Genomic DNA, 16,218 nt, shown 5'->3' with positions numbered 1-16,218 from the left:
AAATTGAGTTTAGATTTTTACAAAAGATTATACAAGCTATTTTCTTATAAAAAACTACTTTGTCACTTATCAAACCGTTGGATCTTCTATAATATTCAAACTAGTTTCAGCGATCCACAATATGAAGATCAATAGACCAGGAAATGTAATCTGAGGGAGAGGAAAGCTAATTCTGGACGAGATAATATTAAGTATTTAACATTGATAACTGCACAATCAATATATAGACCGATAACCAAATATTAATCTCTTCATGAAGGATTTAATAATGATGCAGAAATGGCATGAAATGCTTAACGAGCCTCTCTGTTCTATCGAATGGATTTGCACTTTCTTTCGGGAATAATTGTTGATTTCGCCCGCCATTTTCTTCAGCACTGGGAGGGTTAGAATATAATATATATTCTCAAACCTCGTTTCAAATATAGCATAAAGCAAATGCTTCAAAGGTGGAAGCATTTTCTACAGTGGTTTGCACGTTAACAGTATTCTATTATAAACCTCCTTCGAAGTATAAAGTATAGCATAAAGCAAACAATCATGGTAGAGCATGGCTAGATCCGAGGGAGAGGAAAGCTAATTCTGGACGAAATAATATTAAGTATTTAACATTGATGCTGAAATGTTCTATCAAATGGATTTGCACTTGTAGTTAATTAAAACCATACAAAGCCATAATTGTTGATTTAGCACTGGGAGGGTTAGAATATAATATATATTCTCAAACCCCGTTTCAAGTATAGCATAAAGCGAATGCTTCAAAGGTGGAAGCATTTTCTACAATGGCTTCAAGGCATTCCAATATTTATAATGGTTTGCACGCTAACAATATTCTATTACAAACCTCCTTTGAAGTATAAAGTATAGCATAAAGCAAGCAATCATGGTAGAGCATGGCTAGATCCCTGGCTCGTGTTGCTTGGCAAATCAGATCATTTTTTTTTAACGTGAATTTTGTTATGTGAAATAGCCACGCCTCTTTGTTTTTTTTTTTTTTTTTTAATTTATTAAAAATTTTGTGATGTTTTGCCATCAAGAAATACAGCAGGTAAATTTAAGAAGCTAACAATGACTAAACAACTGATCAGATGGTAGACCTGAACATCTTGAATGATAGAGCACGCAGTTTGTATCACAGTGAGCACGAGGAGAATAGCAGCAGCTTGCCTTCCATTTGTGCCTCCGCTTTCCACATCCCTGGTCCTATAGACAAGAAAATTGATCATGGTAATATAGTTAGTCACATATTTGTCCCTGCAATTGCATTGCCCAAATAAGATCTCTGTCTGGTCAATTACTGGTAATCGTGGAATTTCCAGTCTCCCTCTACTTTTATTGAATTTTACGTCAAATAGATTCTTGCTCGACCTCAGCTTAAACTTGACTCCAGCTTGACGGAGCTCTGCTGCACTCGGCATGGTTAGAGTTTTGAGTTTCCTTGGTTGAGGAAGCTTTGTTGGCTGCTGACAGATTCTTAGAAAGTCTACAAAATGTTGCACTTCTGAGGAATTGATAACATTTAATATGTCATCTGTCACCCATGAACCCAATGCACCTTTCAAGAACCCATGGGTAAATTCAATCAAGGAATATCCCTTATAAGGCTTGGATAGCTTAAGCAAGTCATTAAGAAAAAAGAATGGAAGCTGATTTTCAAGCAAGATCATGTCAAACCTTATATCATGAATCATCCATGGTCTACTGAAAATACGATCGTTGCTCCATCATAATGATGAAGGCGGAATCTAGCAGCATCATCTTCACAAAAACATCACTACTGAGTTCAATTGCTTCCGCATAACAATTACGAAGCCTTGTCTCTTCCATCTCAGTAACTCCAATCAAATCCTCCAAGCTTAATTCACTCCACGCAAGAAAATCTTTCAGATACTCTTCCATTGCTTTCAATTCTTCCCTGCCATGATGAAGTGGGCCGATAGAGACGACTTGTGGTGTGTAGGCGTTTTCATTTAACACTCGCAACCGCTTAGGAACCCTGTAAATGCAACAGTCATCAAGTAAAGGATGCAAGATCTCCAACTCCTCTCTCATGGTCTTCCCTAACTTGTAAATATCAATCGAAACTTGATCGCCTGTCTTCATCTTCTCGCTTGATGCCCCAATTATCTCCATTCTACGGATCACAATGATTGCTAGTTTTAGCATCAGCAAATCACAAATTACAACACTTTCTAAGTTTTCTTTAAATCTTTCATTAAAGAAAAAAGGAACTCAAGTGCTAGCTCAACCCTACTGAAAAAGATAAGAAGAATCATAGAGAACAGAACTGAAATTACAAGAGATCCCAGTTACTACAAGCTTAAGTTAAGCTAGCATTAGAAATAGCTTTCTGAAGGATCACGGCATTCTGAAGTCTGTACTCAACACTGTGCATAATCCAACTAGAAAAATCATTCATGTTTATGCTTTCATTCTAAGTGAACTATCCTAATTCTTGAAAGCCTTTGAAATAAGTATAAACCGCGTTTTTAAAAAATTAATTTTTTTTTGTTAAAATTTAATATGGTTTGTATGTTTTGAATCGTTTTGATGTACTGATATAAAAAATAATTTTAAAAAAATAAAAAAATATTATTGACATGTATTTCAGCACAAAAAGTTATTTGAAAAACAACCGTTACCACACTGTCAAACATACTCTTAGAAAATAATGGAGAGAATTCTGAAAATAAGAGGTGTTGTAGAGAAATCTAGATTGATCTTCAACATAGGTTTCTTTCTTCCCTTCCTTTTCCCTTTCAGTCCTAATTTATGGTAATGTAAACAATAATCTCAAGGTGTGTGAGTAAGGAGGTGCGTTTTCTTCCTTCATCAATAATCTAAGATGAAAGAAAGCAGCCGTTAAGACCTTAAACCCCATGTTAAGCATGCGCGTGGAAGGCATAGAATAAAGCAATTTCAATTTCTAAGAGACAATCAGAACAAATTATACAGTCTTCATTGCTTGGAACAACTTTGTCATTTATTAGAAGAAAAGTACCTCAAGTAAGAGAACAAGGATTATGGGTACAATTAATGCAACATGCGGTATGAAAGAATTGAAATTGCAGAAGCTAAACTACTTCAAGTATAGAGCAGATGGATTGTAGAGAGAAAAGTATGGCAGAGGAAGAGAACAAAAGCAGCGGAGATGTTATTAAAAGAATTCTCTTCTTCTGTTAATATTAAAAATAGGGCGTAAGCATACTACAATACACTATGTGTTGTATGTAAATATATATAAATAAGGAACAGAGTAACTATTGACTTTCTATAGTTGTCTTTGTTTCTATAGTTACAATTGTTTCTATAGTTACAGGATCATCATAATTATGGAGGCTGATTTGTCTCTGATTTGTTGGCATTCTGGAGTGTAGTAACCGTTGGAGTATCTTCTTGATTATGGTTGTTGCCATTCTGGAGTGTAGTAGCCGTGGGAGTATCTTCTTGATTATGGTGGCTGATTTGTTTCCCATCCTGGAGTGTAGTAGCCGTTGGAGGTGCTGTGATGTTGCTGCTGCTGCTTCGGTGATGTTGCTGCTGTTGTTGATCCTGTGATGTTGCTGCTGTATTATTGCTAATACCCTCCCTCAAACGTTGTCGGGGTTGGAGGCAAAGTTTGCTCTGGAAATGAAGAAGGGCAGCTCTGGATACTGGCTTAGTAAATAAATCAGCAATCTGATTAAAGGCAGGAATGTGATTTGTAATAAGGTTCCCAAGAGCCACTTGTTCGCGTACAAAATGATAATCAAGCTCAATATGCTTGCTACGTGCATGGAAGACAAGATTGATCGTCATGTGGAGAGCACTAATATTGTCACAACAGAGCACCGGTGGAGATATCAGTGGAAGGTGTAAATCGTGAAGGATGTAGGTCAACCATGTAAGTTCTGCGGCAGTGTTGGCCATAGCGCGATATTCTGCTTCAGTGCTAGAGCGCGAAATAGTGTGTTGTTTCTTGGCACACCAGGAGATGAGATTACAACCAAGAAAAACACAGTAGCCAGTAGTCGAACGTCTTGTAGTAAGACATCCAGCCCAATCAGCATTTGAAAAAGCAGATATATGAAGCTTAGTAGTAGAAGTAAAATGCAGACCATTATTAATGGTTCCTTTGACATATCGTAAGATACGTCGAACCATTTTTAAATGAGCAGTTGTAGGAGCATGCATAAATTGAGAGACATAGTTAACATTAAAGGAGAGGTCTGGTCGAGTCAGTGTGAGATACTGTAACAGCCAACAAGTCCTCGGAAGAAGCTGACATCTTCTATTAGAGGTGTATTTGATGAATCTATAGTTTTTGCTTCAAGTGGTGTACTTATTGGTTTACAGTCAACCATATCAGCACGTTCTAGAATTGTAAGGGCATAATGAGACTGTGATAAGTGAAGGCCACTTTGTGTCTGTGAAATTTTGATGCCAAGAAAATGATGAACATGTCCTAAGTCCTTCATGGCAAATTCCTGACCGAGGAGAGAGATGAAATCTGCAACAAGTATATCACCAGTTCCTGTAAGGAGTATATCATCAACATAAAGTAGAAGAATGAGAGAACCATAATCAGAATGAAAAATAAATAAAGATGGATCTGCTAAGCTGCAATGGAAACCATATTGGAGAAGGAAGGTACTGAAATGATCAAACCAAGCACGAGGTGCTTGTTTAAGTCCATAAAGTGCACGTTGCAGCTTGCAAACATGTTGTGGAAGATGAGGGTTTGCCATTTCTGGGGGTTGTTCCATGTAGATGGTTTCAGATATTAAACCATACAAAAATGCATTTTTAACGTCAAGTTATCGTAAAGGCCAGTGATGGATAAGGGCTATAGAAATAATCAACCGAATGGTTCCTGGCTTGACAACTGGAGAGAATGTTTCAGTATAATCCAGTCCATCAATCTGGTGATAACCTTTAGCAACAACACGAGCTTTGAGGCGATCCAAGGTTCCATCAGATTTGAGCTTGGTTTTAAATACCCATTTAGAACCTATGACATGCATATCGGTGGTGCGGGGTACCAGCTACCATGTTTGATTTTTATGTAAAGATGTGAGTTCACCCTCCATTGCTGCTTTCCATCCTGGGTGAACTAGTGATGATCTCACTGTTCGAGGTTCTCGAGGTATGCTAGCAGAGATAATACAGTTCAATGCATATTTGGGATTTGGTTTTGTGATTCCACGTTGGGAACGAGTGGTCATGTGTCCAGTTTCCTGCAAAGCACTTTGAGAACGAGTGACCATAGAATGAGGAACCGAGATTGAGGGTCATGTCTCCTGCTGAGTGGTTGAGGCAGGATAGTGATGTTGCTGCTGATGACCTGAGGGATGTTGAATAATAAGGTCTGCTGCAGAGCTCAAGGAATCATGACTGAGAACAGGTGTAATTTGTTGTGCTGAGTCATTGTCTACATGATCAGGAGGTGTAATCTGTTGTGCTGAGTCATTGTCTACATGATTAGGAGGTGCAGAGCTCAAGGAATCATGACTGAGAACGGGTGTAATCTTCTGTGCTGAGTCATTGTCTACATGATCACTAGAGGTGTGGATTGTTTGCTGAATAACTGTGGAAGAAGAACATGCTGATTTGTTTGAAGACATTGGATGAAGCGTGGATAGAGGCAGAGAGCTCAGCATGGTGGTTCTTCTAGTGTTTCAAGTGTATCTGCAGGAGAACTTAAAATAGGAATAGTTAGCCATGAGTCAAATATGATAATGACATGGTCAGAAGGATTTGTATGGGTGCTGCTGCCAGGTTGTTTATATGGAAAAATTGATTCATTAAAGACTACATGGCGTGAGACAAAAAATTTCTTGCTTGTTGGATGAAAACATTTATAGCCTTTATATTGATCACTATAACCTACAAAAATACGTAGAACACTTTTGGGATCAAATTTATTTCTTTTTTGTGTCCCAAGTGTAAGGAAAGCACTGTGAGCCAAAAATACGAAGAGATGAATAAATAGGATGTCTTCCATGTAATTGGAAGTAAGAAGTGTTAGAATTTAAAGCAGATGAGGGCAGTCTATTAATAAGATAAACAACAGTTGTAAAAGCCTCTACCCATAAAAATAAAGGAGTACCACTATGAAATAGCATTGTCATACCTAGTTCTCTTATAATTATGTGTCTCCTTTCAACCATACCTGTTTGCTCAGGAGTGTATGGACAAGATACCTGATGAATAATTCATGTTGAAAGAAAGTGACTTGCTATTTTGGAGTTAATGAATTCACCTCCTCCATCTGAGTGGAAAACTTTGATCTGTTTTGTTGTAACCCATTTTTAGGTCCCCATATAAAAAATAATAAAATACAAAAAAATTCAAAAAAAAATATATTATCAAAAAAATAGAACAGTGAAAAAATGTCAAAGCGCCCTAAAAATGCTCAAAAATTGATTGAGGATGTTCAAAAATCAAAAATTAATTTTTGACAGTATATCATTGACTGATGAGAGCCCCGATGATAAAGAAAATTCAATTTGTGGAAGAAAAATGCAAAATTAGAAGTTTATGGACTCAATTAAATTTTATTGAAGGTTTAATTCAATTTATAGAGGTTTTAATTGCAAAAACAATTGATTTTGGAGTTAATTTGGGCTTTAATTAGAAGAAATTAATTTTCTAGGGTCAAATTATAATTTTTGGAAGTTAATTTGGTCAAATCAGGGGCTTAATTGCATAAATATTAAAGTTTATGGCCAATTAGGGACTTAATTGAAGAAATCCGAGACCAAGGACTAAATTGTAAAACACGCGCAAATGGAGGGCCGAAATTTGAATCTGACAAGTTTTGGCGCCTTTTCCTTTTAAATGAAACGACGCGTTTTGACCAAAACGGCGCCGTTTCATCCACTGTTGCAAAAAAAAAAAAAAACAGAAGCCTAAAACGGTGCCGTTTTGACGGCACTGTAGCTCTTCTTCTTCCCCTGGACGCGCGAGGCAGGGGAAGAAGAAGATTTTTCTTCTCCCTTTTCGCCTACTTTCTTTCCCGTTTTTGGCGCAAAAAGACGCCCACCATTGCCTAACATTGTTATCCATTGAAACGGTAGTGGAGGGGGCGGCCGACAGTGGCCGCCCCACCACGACACCACCCCCCTGTTTTTGCCTATAAAAACAGGGGAGGGGCACTGAAAAAAAAAAAAAAAGACAGAAGGGAGACCGAGGGAGAGAGAAGAGGGAGACGAACCAAGAGAGAAGAGAAGAGAAGAGATAGGGCAGAGAAGAAGAAGAAGAAGAAGAAGCAGCAGGGAAGAAAACGAAGAAAAACAGTAGAGAGAGAGAAGGGAAACGCAGAACCATCGTGCCTCCGCCACCATCGCCTCCGCTGCCACCAGCAGCACCGCCTCGAGGCCACCCCGGGTACCCTCCTGCTCCCCGATCATTTTCTTCTCCTGCTGCCCCGCCTTGCACTTGCATGCAGAACGTGAATAATTCACGTTCTGCTGCAAAATGTAGCGTGGGCTGGTTACTGTGCTGATGCACAGTAACCAGCCTATTTGGGCTTGGGCTGGGCTGTCAGCCCAGCCCATGTAAATGGGCCTGGCCGGCCCAGCCCATGCATTTTAGGCCAGGTTCGGCCCCTATAATTAGTTGTTTTTTTGTTTGTTTTTTTGTTATATCTTTATTTTCCAGCACATTTCTGTTATCAATGTTTATTTAATATCAGTCTGTTTTTTATATCACAATAATATAACTTCGGTATTAAAATATCCGGTTTTCGTCCCGCGGTACTGTTCACATGGCACTGTTCATACGGTACTGTTCACACATTCAAAAAGAAAAAAATCAAAAATATTTGCTTCAACATTTTATAATTTTTCCGTGCAGTTTTTATGTCATTTTGATTAATATCGGGTAGTATTTTACATCGTAAAAATATAAATCCAGTATTAAAATACCCGGTTTTCGGCAAAAACTTCCAAAAATACAAAAAAACAACAATTAAAAAAAATGTTTTTGTGCATACGGGCAAGTGTCTCAAATCTAAAATATCATATCGTATTTTTCATATGTCAAGAAACAATATTTTAGCATGCATTTTGGCTTTAATAACCAGATTATTAAAGTCAAGAGAACGTTGGCCAAAATCTCAAAAACAACAAAATATTTTATTTTGTTTGATTTTAGTATCAGGGATTATGAATTTATACGTAAATCGTATTCCTGATATTAAAAAGATATTTTCTTTTGACGACTTTGAATAGTTAGTTTTTTACCCGATAAAGATAAGGATCTCCTTACAAAGGAGGACTTTTCTTAAAACGTAAACAAACCAACAATTCAAAAACCACAACACGATTTTAGATTTTTTTTCAGACATTAAAACAATGCAGCCTACCTTAGGTAGGGCGTAGTTGGGGTGCTAATACCTTCCCTTTACGCAACCAGTCTCCGTACTCGATCTCTAAAGACCAGTTAAGGTTCCTAGTAACCAGAATACTAGGTGGCGACTCTCATTCCAATTTTTCACTTGTAGAGACAAGAATTCCTTGTCTCTCCGCATTTTTTTTTTCCAGGAATAAATATTCCGATTTTTCCTTGAGGGTGGACGATCGCCGCGCCGCCGCACACGTGCGACATGTTTATTAAATTGTCTACTAACATACTTTTCAAATGATAGATAAACTGTTAGAAAATCATATTTATTTTGGATAGGAATTATCCATGTATATTTAGAGAAATCATCTACTAGGCAAACATAATACTTGAATTTTCCAATAGATAAAACCGGGGTAGGTCCCCATAAATCACAATGTATTTTTTCAAAAATATCAGTACTGGAATGTTTAGAATGAGAAAAAGGTAACTTGCTAAGTTTTCCTAATTGACAACTATCATAAAGGTGCTCAATCTTCATAGCTCCTGTGACGTCAATCAATCCTTTATTTTTTAATAACTGCACGGCAGAAAATTGAGGATGTCCTAAACGCTGGTGCCAGACTTCTGCTAATCCAGTTATAAAGCGATAAGAGAAATGTAATTCTGGCGAGTTGTGTAAGACATAAAGATCACCCTTACATCTACTTGTGATCAGAGATTGTCCTGTTTTTCATTCCTTAACACAAAAATCAACGTCAGAGAATTCACAGTTCACAGGAAATTGTTTTGTTAGCTGATTAACTGAAAGTAAATTTTTGGTCAATTCAGGAACAAGTAGGACATCATTGATAGGTAATTTTGTAGTGTTATGTTTAATAAATGAGTCTCCAATACCAACAATTGGCAGTGAAGATCCATTTCCAATAACGACAGAATCAGTTCCAAAATATGTTCGAATATCAGTTAACATACCTGGCTTGCTTGTCATATGATTTGAGGCACCGATATCTGAAATCCATTCAGTGTCGCAAACAGTATTGTCTAGTGTAAGGGCTGCCAGTGCTTATGGAATTTCACTATCATGAGTAGTTTTTTGCTTAGGTATCCACCAGTAAATTTTAGCAATGTGGCCCATTGTACCACAATATTGGCACTTGTCCTCGCGATAAAGGTCTCTTTCTGTTTGGGTCATGCGACGTTCTCCTAGTGGTGGAGGGCGTCGTTGTTGAGTAGGGGTGATCCTACGATTTTGATCTCTGGATTGTTGTGCTTGAAATCCTCTCCCATTGGATGAAAATGAATAACTGTTGCGTGAGAATGGCTGTTGGGAGCTTCGATGATGTTGTTGCCCATAAAATGCAAGCTGTTGGGAAGATTGTGAGTTTGTCATGTCCGTATAAGAAGAGAACCAGTTACGGCGCTGATCAAAATTCTGAAGCTGAGAGACCAGTTCTGAATAGGATGGTCTTAGGGGCTTCAACATGGTTGTTGTGAAGTTTTCATACTGTGGACCAAGGCTGGTGAGAAGGCAGAAAACCTTTTCACTGTCAGAAACTGGTTTGCCAATTGCTGCAAGGCTGTCACACAATTTTTTGAACTTGCGAATGTGTTCCTCCATAGATTGATTGTCATGTTTCCGGAAATAAGTGACTTGTTGGCGAAGTGTAAACTCACGTTCTTGTGAGTCTTTAGCATAAGCATTCTTAAGAGCTTCCCAAACAGCAGATGTTGTCTCCAAGCCAACAACAAGGCTAAGTGCTTCTTCAGACAAGGTTCCAATAATCCAACCAGAAGCCGATCAGATTTTCTCCAAGTGATGAAAGCTTCAGTTAGGACTGATGCTGTATTTTCTGTGTTTGAATTATTGACTGGATCTTGTGTGATGAATTTTGTTGGTGCAGGATCTTCATTGGTGAGATGCCCAACTAGCTCCTGACTCTCTGCAAGAGACAGAGCTTGTTCCCTCCATAAAGGGTAGTTTGTTTGACTAAGCTTGAGGGTGATGAAGTTCCCAACATTGAGTGACAGTGAAGTCATTGTGTGGATATGTTTGTGTTTGTCTGTGTTTGTTTGTGTGCTCAGTTTGTGTGCTCACTCAAAGGCTCTGTTTGTGTGCTCAGTTTGTGTGCTCACTCAAAGGCTCTGATACCAAGAGAAAAGTATGGCAGAGGAAGAGAACAAAAGCAGCGGAGATGTTATTGAAAGAATTCTCTTCTTCTGTTAATATTAAAAATAGGGCGTAAGCACACTACAATACACTATGTGTTGTATGTAAATATATATAAATAAGGAACAGAGTAACTATTGACTTTCTATAGTTCTCTCTATTTCTATAGTTACAATTGTTTCTATAGTTACAGGATCATCATAATTATGGAGGCTGATTTGTCTCTGATTTATTGTCATTCTGGAGTATAGTAACCGTTGGAGTATCTTCTTGATTATGGTTGTTGCCATTCTGGAGTGTAGTAGCCATTGGAGTATCTTCTTGATTATGGTGGCTGATTTGTTTCCCATCCTGGAGTGTAGTAGCCGTTGGAGGTGCTGTGATGCTGCTGCTGCTTCGGTGATGTTGCTGCTGTTGCTGATCCTGTGATGTTGCTGCTGTATTATTGCTAATATGTAGGACAGCCAGAATGAGAAGAATAACAGCTCCTGAGACAGAGATTGCTGCCCATGGAGTATTGAAATAATTTTGCTTTAAAATTGCCTTCCACTTGTTCCATGGCTTTTCGCAGAACGCATTCAGATCTTTAATGAGACCTTTGAAGAGAAAAGTACGTCGCCACACACCATTTTGTTTGTTGAGATTGTAAAAGAGTTGTACCACTTCCTCATTAGATGGTAGCCAGTTTTCTAAAATACGATTTTCAACAAGTATTTCCACATCCTTACTGGCACGGAGAAAGAGACCCATCAAGAAGATATAGTCACCAACATAACCATGTTTCAGGCCATGGCACTGCTCAAAGGCTTGCAGATTCCTGATTATGATTTCTGAGTCGTCAACAAACTGTAATTGTGGAATTTCTAGTCTCCCTTTATTTCTATTGAATTTTATGTCAAGAAGATGTTTGCTTGAACTCAACACAAACTTGACCCCCGCTTGGTGGAGCTCCTTTATACTGGGTGCGGTTATAACCTCAGGTTCCTCATACTGTTGCTGTTCAGTTGGCTGATGATAAATTGTAAGAAAGTCAACCAAATGTTTCGCTTCGGAGAAATCTATTTTCTCCAAAAAATCCCCCACTACCCATGAACCCCATTCATGTGAAAAGAACCGATGAGTAAGCTCAATCAGTGTAGCTTTTGGAGAAAAGCCGAATACAGAGGATAGTCCCCACAACTCCTCGAGGATGACGAACGGGAGCTGATTTTCAAGCAAACAGATATCAAGCCTTACTTCTACACTCTTGTATGGAGGATAGAAAATCTTGTCGCTGCTTCCTCTGAGTTCTCTGTACTTGCACTTCAGCAAAAACATAATGACGAAGGCAGCATCCAGTAATATCATTTTTGAGAAGTATTCGCTACAAAACCCAATGGTTTCGGCATAGCAATTACGCAATATTGTTTCGTTCTCCTTCATAAATTCAATAAAACACTCGAAACTTACCTTGGTCTGGGCAAGGAATTCTTGCAGGTACGTTATTTTGTGGTCTTCCATGGCTTTTAGCTTCTCTTTACTAGCTTCTCTTTACCATGGTGAATTGGGCCTATGGACACCAATCGAGGTGTGTAGGCCTTTTCGTTCAACTCGCGTAATCGCTCAGGAACTTTATATATACAACATGTGTTGGAGAAAGCATTTGTAGGCTCTATGCAGAATGATTTGATTTCCATCCTGTGACTGAATTAAGATGATGGCTAGTATTAGAACAAAACAAGCAGATCAAAAAAATTGTTACCACTGAGAAAACAAATTCAATTACGAAACCCAAAAAATAGATACAGCCTTAAGTTTGCCTTCACTAGCAACAATTTAACCAGTAATTTATGTGTGTGTGTGTGCGGGGGGGGCACATGAGTGATACAAAATAAGTGGTGTATTAAGTTTCTTTAATTAAAATTATTAATAATGTGCCATTATTTGTATAGTTCCACATGATTTGTATGAAATGATAAAAATTAATTATCAAAATAAATCATTATTATATATTGTTTCATAAGAAATTTGCTTACTAAGTTTTCTATTTGTGAAAAGAATTCTAAGAGTTTGTCGTTAGAAAAAATGATATTTTATCATGACAAAAAAAGTATGATAAAAGAAATGTGCAAATAATGTTGATAATTCTTTTCTCTTGGAGAAAATTATTTTTCACACAATATTATTTAGAGCAAAAAAAAACGTAATGTCAATCATAAAAAGCCTGTTGGATAAAAACTTAAATACCTAAAAGCTCTCGACAACCGACAGTTTTAGAACTTTTGCTCTGCCTCTAGTCTCCAAAGAGATGTGCCAAGAATGGTAGACTCTCCCTCTTTAATATACATTCCAAAACGTTTTATTTTTCCAACGGCAAGCAAAGTATCCTCTTAGATAATAATTAGTTTTATTCTATAATATTTATGATGTAGCCGGGTTTGTAAGAATATATGAGTAATTATATGATACTTTGCTTTCGATAAAATATGAATGACCTAACATATATTTTCATGGACTGAAAATAATAATAATTAGAGATTTAATCATTAAATTGAGTTTAGATTTTTACAAAAGATTATACAAGCTATTTTCTTATAAAAAACCACTTCGTCACTTGTCAAACCCTTGGATATCCTATAATATTCAAACTAGTTTCAGCGATCCACAAAATGAAGATCAATAGACCAGGAAATGTAATCTGAGGGAGAGGAAAGCTAATTGTGGACGAGATAACTGCACAATCAATATATAGACCGATAACCAAATATTAATCTCTTTATGAAGGATTTAATATTGATGCAGAAATGGCATGAAATGCTTAACAAGCCTCTCTGTTCTATCGAATGGATTTGCACTTTCTTTCGGGAATAATTGTTGATTTCGCCGGCCATTTTCTTTGAGGAATATTCAGCACTGGGAGGGTTAGAATATAATATATATTCTCAAGCCTCGTTTCAAGTATAGCATAAAGCAAATGCTTCAAAGGTGGAAGCATTTTCTACAATGGCTTCAAGGCATTCCAATATTTATAATGATTTGCACGTTAACAATATTCTATTATAAACCTCCTTTGAAGTATAAAGTATAGCATAAAGCAAGCAATCATGGTAGAGCATGGCTAGATCCCTGGCTTGTGTTGCATGGCAATTCAGATCATTTTTTTTACGTGAATTTTGTTATGTGAAATAGCCACGCCTCTTTCTTTTTTTTTTTGTTAATTTATTAAAAAATTTGTGATGTTTTGCCATCAAGAAATACAGCAGGTAAATTTAAGAAGCTAACAATGACTAAACAACTGAGATAGTAGACCTAAACAACTTGAATGAGAGAGCACACGGTTTGTATCACAGTGAGCGCGAGGAGAATAACGCCAGCGATTACAGATATTATGTAGTATTATTTTGAATAAAAAAAAACATTATGCCTATCATAAAAAGGCAAATGGACAGAAACTTAAACTACTTAAAACAATACAAGATTTAAAACAAAAACAAGTTTATTTTTTTATTTTTTTTTTAAAAAAAAACTGTTGACCAACGGCTATAAATAGCTGTTGGCAACATCTTTTTTTTTTTTTTTGACTATTTCTACATAAACTTGTAAAAATAGCTTTTCTCAATTTAAATAGCTATTTTAGCTTTTCTTATGATTGCTACGTTGTAATGCTTAATTAATAAAATAAAAGTTAAAAAGACAGTTTTTTAACTTTACCTTATTATTTGCCTCTCCCGTTGGAGATGCTCTTGCAAGCTCTCAACAACCGCAGTTTTAGAAGTTTAGCTCGTGTCCAAAGAGATGTTTTCCTGGCTGCCTTCGTGGCTAGTTGTTCCTTAGGGCTTTCCCTCCGGTGGATTTTCTTGCTGTTTGCCTTGTGCCATTGAAATAAATGAATTGGGAAACTGGGGTTTCGGGTTTCTGTTTGTTTCTCGAGAAAACGAGGGAAAGTTAGAGATTTGAAAGTTTTCGCTGGGTAGGGATAGGAGGTTCTGGCGATTTTTATAGGGGCAAGGCGAGAGGTGAAGGAGGACGGAAGGAGACAGTGAAATGGGATTTGAGCCGTTGATCGGTAAGCTAATGGAAAACTATAAATGTAATCCGAAGAGGGGAAAGGTGAAAGTAATAGTCGTAATTATGAGGCATGGTCGCATGTGATACAATTGAATAATTGGATTCGTATATTCATCTGTCCTGTCTCTGTCGATTTCACACTAGAATTTCCATGTCTAAACAGCCTTAGGTTTGCAAGCTGTCCCTTCTCTTTTGTTGTCTTGTTTATATTCACCTAACGTAGAGGGGATGGTACCAGACTTCAATGACATGAGTCTTCACCAAAATATATAATTAATTCACGAAAGCTCTCGTGATAATAATGTTTTAGAAAGATTTTGGATTTGAGACATAGATATATTTTGTATGGGATGGCCCCAAAACAAAAGGATCCAATTTTAATGCAAAACTTGTTTAAAAGTTTTGTGAAAGTTTTACTATATTAATTTCTTGGTTAAACCTTTCTATATAAACCCTTTTTAGATAAACTTTTACAATATTTTTTTTATTAAAGAATGTTTATTATATGTAAAATACTGTATAAATCTTTTTTATTCATTAAAAATATTTTTACCTCAAATAGTTCTATAAAATATTTAAAAAATAATAATCAAGTTTTAATATCATAAATCTTTCAACAATCACCGGTGCTCCAATCACTATCATGTTTATTACTCATTTAGTAATATATATATATATATATATATTCCAGGGATTATAAGACAATCTCAATCAAATCATTTGTATTATAAGCATTTATTTAAAATATTTTATTTTATTATCGATCCATCAATTAGCTGAATCAATAAATAATGATTTTTTATTTCAATACTTTTTATGTTTTTTTTTTTTTTGAATGATTGGCCCTCAATTATTTCTCTGATAAAAGGGAACGATCACCTCAATTATTTCTCATAAAAAAGGGACCACCTCTCACTACTCATTCAAACGCTTCAATTCTACAGTTTTCCTGAAGACTTTTCTAGGCTTGTACCTTGTCAACTATAGTTCTGCACCTTTTTTAAAAAACAAAATTAATTTTTTATATATATTTTAATGATTTTAATACACTAATCTTAAATATATTTTTAAAAAAATATTATTTTAATACATTTTAAAATAAAAAATAATTTAAAAAATAAAAACAATCACAACTAAACTTAAGCAAAACCGCAAAACCATATCTATACGAGACAATATCACATCACAGGAAAATGCAGCACTTTTCAACTTTCTTTCCACAAAGACGGCAATTAAAAGGTAACAGTAAGTATTTTATTTAATAATTTAAATACAATGACTAGGCAGTAAAGTACATGTACACACAGTGCGGAAGTCATACAGAACAATTAAGATAGCAGACCTAAACAACTTGAATGATAGAGCACACAGTTTGTATCACAGTGAGCATGAGGAGAGAATAGCAGCAGCGATTACAGATATTATGGCCCATGGATTACGGAACTAATTTTGTTTCAAGCTTGTCTTCCATTTGTGCCTCCGATTTCTACAGTATTTATTCAGATCTTCAACAATTTCATAAAAGTAGAAATTGTCGAGGAAGATGAGATTTTCTTTGTCAAGATTGTGGACAACACTTAAAACGGCGTCATTATCAAGCAAATTGATCATGGTAATATAGTTAGTCACATATTTGTCGCTGCAATTGCATTGCCCAAATGCCTGAAGATTTCTGA

General features: G+C 36.4%; 1 protein-coding gene across 1 annotated transcript; it reads right to left on the bottom strand.

The window, feature by feature from the left end:
- Positions 1–10,543: 10,543 nt before the first annotated feature.
- LOC118028536 (UPF0481 protein At3g47200-like) lies at positions 10,544–14,589 on the bottom strand. Its single transcript, XM_035032177.2, has 2 exons — positions 14,186–14,589; positions 10,544–12,178 (listed from the first exon to the last, which is right to left on the bottom strand). Exon 2 carries the CDS (start codon positions 11,993–11,995, stop codon positions 10,700–10,702), a length of 1,296 nt encoding a protein of 431 aa, XP_034888068.1. The 5' UTR covers positions 11,996–12,178; positions 14,186–14,589; the 3' UTR covers positions 10,544–10,699.
- Between the last annotated feature and the right edge of the window lie 1,629 nt (positions 14,590–16,218).

The sequence above is a fragment of the Populus alba genome, chromosome 3 (assembly GCF_005239225.2).
Source record: "Populus alba chromosome 3, ASM523922v2, whole genome shotgun sequence".
NCBI classification, from domain to species: domain Eukaryota; kingdom Viridiplantae; phylum Streptophyta; class Magnoliopsida; order Malpighiales; family Salicaceae; genus Populus; species Populus alba.
The sequence above is the reverse complement of the archived record's forward strand: the minus strand, read 5'-3'. Positions and strand labels throughout refer to the sequence as shown.